This window comes from Peromyscus leucopus, unplaced genomic scaffold, assembly GCF_004664715.2.
Source record: "Peromyscus leucopus breed LL Stock unplaced genomic scaffold, UCI_PerLeu_2.1 scaffold_1672, whole genome shotgun sequence".
Taxonomy (NCBI): Eukaryota; Metazoa; Chordata; class Mammalia; order Rodentia; family Cricetidae; genus Peromyscus; species Peromyscus leucopus.
This window is the reverse complement of record NW_023504856.1, coordinates 322-6497: the sequence shown is the minus strand read 5'-3', so window position 1 is coordinate 6497 and position 6176 is coordinate 322. Positions and strand designations below refer to the sequence as shown.

The window sequence follows — 6176 nt, the reverse complement described above, 5'->3', positions numbered from 1 at the left end:
GGGTTTTTCTCCAGTATGTGTTCTTTTATGTACTTGAAGATACTGCATGCAAAGGCTTTACCACATTGATTACATTCATAGGGTTTTTCTCCAGTATGTGTTCTTTTATGTCTTGAAGATGACTGGCTATGCAAAGGCTTTACCACACTGATTACATTCATAGGGTTTCTCTCCAGTATGTGTTCTTTTATGTCTTGAAGATACTGTGTGCAAAGCTTTACCACACTGATTACATTCATAGGGTTTCTCTCCAGTATGTGTTCTTTTATGTCCATGAAGATGACTGGGCTGTGCAAAGGCTTTACCACATTGATTACATTCATAGGGTTTCTCTCCAGTATGTGTTCTTTTATGTACTTGAAGATGACTGGGCCATGCAAAGGCTTTACCACACTGATTACATTCATAGGGTTTCTCTCCAGTATGTGTTCTTTCATGCCTTTGAAGAGTAATGTTGAGCAAAAGCTCTGCCACACTGATTACATTCATAGGGTTTCTCTCCAGTATGTGTTCTTTCATGCAATTGAAGGGCACTGTTATGAGCAAAGGCTTTACCACACTGATTACATTCATAGGGTTTTTCTCCAGTATGTGTTCTTTTATGTCCTTGATGATGACTGGGCTGTGCAAAGGCTTTACCACATTGATTATATTCATAGGGTTTCTCCCCTGTATGTGTTCTTCTATTCAATTGAAGAACTTTCCAATAAGCAAAGGTTTTGCCACATTGATTACATCTGTAAGGTTTTTTAACCATGTGTGTTGTTTCATGCCTTTGAAGATGACTGTGTTGTGCAAAGGTTTTACTACATTGATTATATTCATAGGATTTCTCTCCAGTTTGTGTTTTTTCATGCTTTTGAGGATGACTATGACATACAAAGGCTTTACCACACCCCATATATTCACAGGATTTCTCTGTGGTATGAGGTCTTTCATGCCTGCAAAAAATAATTGGAACATTTAAAAGCTTTACCACATTCATTACTTTGTTGTGTCTATATATCTGGATGAATTAATTTTACAATTTGGTCTAAATATAAAGAGAACTGAGGTCTTAAGGTTTTAACATGTTGTTTACACTCATGTTCTTCCCCTGCATTAAGAATGGCTTTGCATATTTGAACATGCCTGTGATGGTAAGTGCCTTTATTACCTGGTTCATATATATGGCATCATTTTTCTCTGATTATTTTCACATATTTGAAGAGAACTGGGAGAATTTGGACATTTACCTCAGTTATTCCATTGATAAAGTATCCTATACTGTGAGACATGCTACATGTTCAAAGTTAACCAGCACACACAGAAGCATTTACACAGTAATAGAACTCACAAGGCTTTTCTGTGGTGTTTGTTGATCTGTTCTGAATGAACCTGGAAAACCAACTGATTGTAAACTTCAAACACACTCAACAATTTACACAATACAGTACACTACATATATTCCAATTGTTCTGAGATTGAGAGATGTACATTGCTCTTTCCATATCCTTATGTTCATATGGCTGGTATCCAGAGTGACATATGATAACTATTAAAGAAAGAATAAAAACAAGAATATTTCTACATTTCATTTATAGTTGGACTTTCTGTTCCTCATCAACTTGTGGTATAGGGAATAATGTTTCTCTACAACAACTCCCCCCTTAACTCTTGACTCTTACTATGTATCTAACTAAAATTAGCAAAGACAGAACACTATATGAATAACTATATTATGGACTATTTGCATATTACAAGGTTGTATATATGTTCTTATCACATATTCAATGAGTATATCTTTTGTAATATAAATATTATGAAACTAAATTGACTGTCACTTGTACAGAATTGTTTTGATGAAGCTACTATTCAAATGGTGATTTCTGCTAAGGTATTGATTTTTTTGTCTTCCTTCTTAAAAGAATCACTTGCAAACACAATTCACTTACCTGCCATTGAGACATATATGTTTATGAGCATTTAATGATCATTGATGCATTTTAAGCTCTGATTATTTACACTACTTCATTTCTTTAAAACTTCCAGATAAATTAAATATATTGAGAGGCCCATTTGTATCAGCTTGCACAAGAAAATTACCTTCCATGTTTTAGAGAATTTTGACAATGTTCTTCAACTTCAAGATCTTCCCAATTGTAACCTAAAATATTGAACGAGGAAATGTATGAAATATTACAGGAAACTGAAAAATTTACATTACTATCTTCAGTGATCCTTCAAACCAAGCCTGTTTGATTCACCTCATTCTTCCTCATTCTCAATCAGAATTGCAGAAGGAATCAATAACCAAGAAACAGTTGTCCCCTTATTTAAAATGTGAAGGAAAATTTATAGTATTACCTATAGCTGTGAGGTTCATATAGGTCTCCACCATCACATCTTTGTAGAGATTCCTCTGTGAAGGATCCATCAATGCCCATTCTTCCTGAGTGATGTCGACATGCACATCATTATAGGTCACTGCATTCTAAAATATGCCATACATAAATATGTCATCCATATGTATAAAACAAAAAGCATGATACAACATTGTAAATGTGTGCTTCTTTGACAATATAGTCACATAATTCTGGTGAGTGCTACACTTATTCTATAAGTCAGACATTGAAATGAAATTATCAAGTAACTTCACAAAGAAACTGAATAGGAGGTTTATCTCTATAATATCTGAATGCTCTGAACAGGATATCACCTTGCAAGAGAAATGCCTATTAACAGAGATAGAGAGACAAGCAAATACTTCAACAGTACTTAGCACCCATAAGAGAAATTGTATGAACAATTATTAACTACCAAGAAGATTTGTAAGCTGAGTATATCGGCTCATGCCTTTAATACCAGAACTTAGAAGGTAGAAGCAGGTATATGTGCTTCTGAGGTGAAAGTTAGCCTAGTCTATGCTAACTGTATCTGCACTGAATCTTCCATTCAAACAAACAAAACAGATAAAATGAACTCAGAGATTTTTTTTTACTGAAGATCCTACAAAGAGTTCAGCATTCACTCCAGTTCTGTATTCATCTTCCAGAAACCTGAATTGCTCCAGTTTAAACTAATTTAATGAATTTTACAAAAAGGAACTGTGCATTTAGACTTTAACAAATAGAAAGAAGATAACATTAGCCATATCAATGATGATCATAAATAATCAACACAGTGAAGGAGAGATGGCTCAGAAGTTGAGAGCTCTTACTGGTCTTGCATATAGATCGGTTCAATTGTCAGTACTTATATGGGGGAAACACACAACTGTTCATTGTTCCAAGCTTGTGGGTTCTAAGACTCTCTTTGGACTACTGTGAGGACAGGTGTACATGTGGTTGATATCCATGTGTATAGAAAAGACAATCATATTCATTAAAAAACATCAAAACAAAAACAAAAATCAAGAAGAATATCACACAATTGTAATCTAATGACTCAGAAGGCCCAGAACTACATCTTGGAAGAGAATAGTATCTTCAGGTGAATTTCAAAATTGATACTGTGGGTTAAAGCTCAGCAAAACAACATATGCTTGACATGTACAAAAACATATACTCTAGGACCATCGCCCAATAATATATATTTAAAAAACCTGGAATGTTGAAAACCTTTAATCTCAGCATGTGGGAGCAAGAGTCAGGTGAATCTCTGAGTTGGAGGCCAACCTGGTTTACAGAGCTACTTTTAGGAGAGCAAGGGCTACTCAGTCAAAGCTTTTTCTCAGAAACAAATATAGATACAACAAAATTTTAAAAAATTCAGCCTAACAAAATTGCTTAGCATTGAATACCAATTCCATCAATTATATTTAATGTGATTTAGTGATACTATCCATACTGGTGGTGAAGAAATGGCTGTACAAGAAGGAAGCTGGCTAATTGATTTCAACCACAACATAGTAGAAATATAGAAAAGGAAATGGGTTGAGGCTATAGAAACACATCACAAACCCAATGAGATATTTTATCCAGAGAAGTTCCACAAGTAATGCAAAGAAAGTTATCAAGGAGAGACACATGTTCAAATACCTCATCCTATCTTTTTATTCAAGTAACTGAATCCTCACCAGGTCACTCTAAGCTCAAGGGTCATCCATGAAGAAAATGCATTTAGTCACTTCAATGATTCTCATAGTCTGCAACAACCCTACACTGTTGAAATGTCCAAAGTCTCTTTTGACACTCAAGACAAATTCTTGACTGTGGCATACTATAAAATCAGAAAACAGTTTAAATATTTCCAACATGTGAATGGTACAGAAAACCCATTACCAGACCAAAGGAGAAGAACTAAGACACAGTGATAAATGATTAGACCAAGGGAAGACTGAAACCCAGCAGGGCAACCAATGAATCTGGTAGTTAGCTCTGTGTCAGAGACATGAGGCTTCATTTTCAAAGGACTTAGATGGCTCTCTCTCCACAACTTCCCATACATCTCTCTCTATGGTTACTTCCACTCCATATATGCAGCTAGCTCTCCATGTAAGATGTCTCATAGCTTAAGTATCTCAACATCTTATTGTCTCAAAACACAACTCAGGCTTCATCCTCATAGTATCATGCAATGAACTCAGTCTTCTCACTGGAGTGCTTACCATACCAAACACAGATGCCTACAACAGAGCTGACCTGAAAATGCAGACTAAAAATGTATAATCTTAAATTTTATATCATTCTGGTCTCCAGAACAGGTCAACATCAATGATTCCCCAAATTTTGTTTCTAAGTTGTGATGGCCTCTGACTTGCTTGGAGCAGAGTTGCAGCAGGCCTTGAATAAGGTTGCTTCCTGGGACTGGCAATCACTTTGCCCAATCCCTCCATTAACTGAGGCATATAAGGATCAATTCTTACCTTCAGGGCACCTTGCTAGGCTTCAGTGTAGAGTAAGGACCTTCTTTTTAATGGTGATTATCTCCCTGAACACTCCTGACTCTGTTCAGCATTTGACTACCTTCTGCAAATTCATAGTGCTGTTTTTCTCTACAACCCATAGACTTTTCATTTATTTATGATCCACCTCTTGATTTTTTAATATATTATTGAATGAATCATAAGTAATAGCTATTCAATAGAGTCAATGCTTCATCTAAGAAATCAGCCCCATTATTTTTTTTAAACTCTGCCTTACTCAATTTCTTGAGGGCATGGGAAAATAAGAAAAGTTAGGGGCCAAAATATCACATAAATGAACTCTAATTTAATTTCCACTGAAATCCTTTGACTCTATCTCCACTGTTTGCAATACTTTTAACAGTATTTTATTCAAAGTACTACAAGAATGACCAATTAGCTCTATATGCAGCTTTCTATCTCTTTTGCCATCTAAATTTTGATATGTTCAACATCCCCCAAAAGTCATCGTTCCCAGGACCTTTGAACAACAAAATCACTTTTGGTTTACCACATTCTGTTATAACTTGCTTTTTTTCTTTCTCTGATTCAATTCTCCACACAAAAGCACCTCAGGTAACAAACATTCTTATTTGGCTCATTCTGCGCATCACAATCCATCATTGTGGGTGTTTAGGATAGAAATTCAATCTAGCACCTAAAGGCAAAATCCATGAGGAATCTTTGTTTCCAGGCTTACTCTCTAATATAGGCATTGTCTTATGCCATGTTTGCTGTCTTATCTAGTGCAGGCAAACTTTCTTGGGGATATTGCACACTCAGTCGAAGGGCTACCACCCATAAATCACCTATTAACAAAATCTCTCACAGACTTAGCAACTAGGTGTTCTGATGGGGCACACCCTCAATGGATGTTCCCAAAGATGACTGTGGGCTCTGAAATGTTGACATCTGAAAGTAACTAGGACACAAAGACAATAATATATGAGACCTTACAAACCCAAACCCAATGAGTCACCTACATCAATAACTTAAAGAGCAAAAAAAAAAATCATTGATGATGATAACGAGTACCAAAACAGACACACCAAGAAATGAAGAAATAGAAGTTGATGAGATCTAGAAGAGAAAATTAACATTGCTCCTCCACAGAAAATCTCCAAATGAAAAACCTAATAAGATCCTAACATAATGTAGTATTTTCCATAAAATAAAAATAAGTGAAGTTCCATCATTTGACAGAGAAACAATGTAACTATATCATAACTAATAAAAATAACTCACAACACAGATGGTACCACTGATAAAAGGAGACAGAAAGACAGACCTA

General features: G+C 35.5%; 1 protein-coding gene across 1 annotated transcript; it reads right to left on the bottom strand.

Moving 5' to 3' along the window:
* Nucleotides 1–221: 221 nt before the first annotated feature.
* LOC114689320 (zinc finger protein 844-like) lies at nucleotides 222–2473 on the bottom strand (the record flags this gene model as incomplete). The annotated part of the gene is made up of 3 exons (XM_028863661.2): nucleotides 222–467; nucleotides 877–941; nucleotides 2347–2473. Coding segments are annotated over 3 exons (438 nt in total), but the record flags the coding sequence as incomplete, so codon positions are not given.
* Between the last annotated feature and the right edge of the window lie 3703 nt (nucleotides 2474–6176).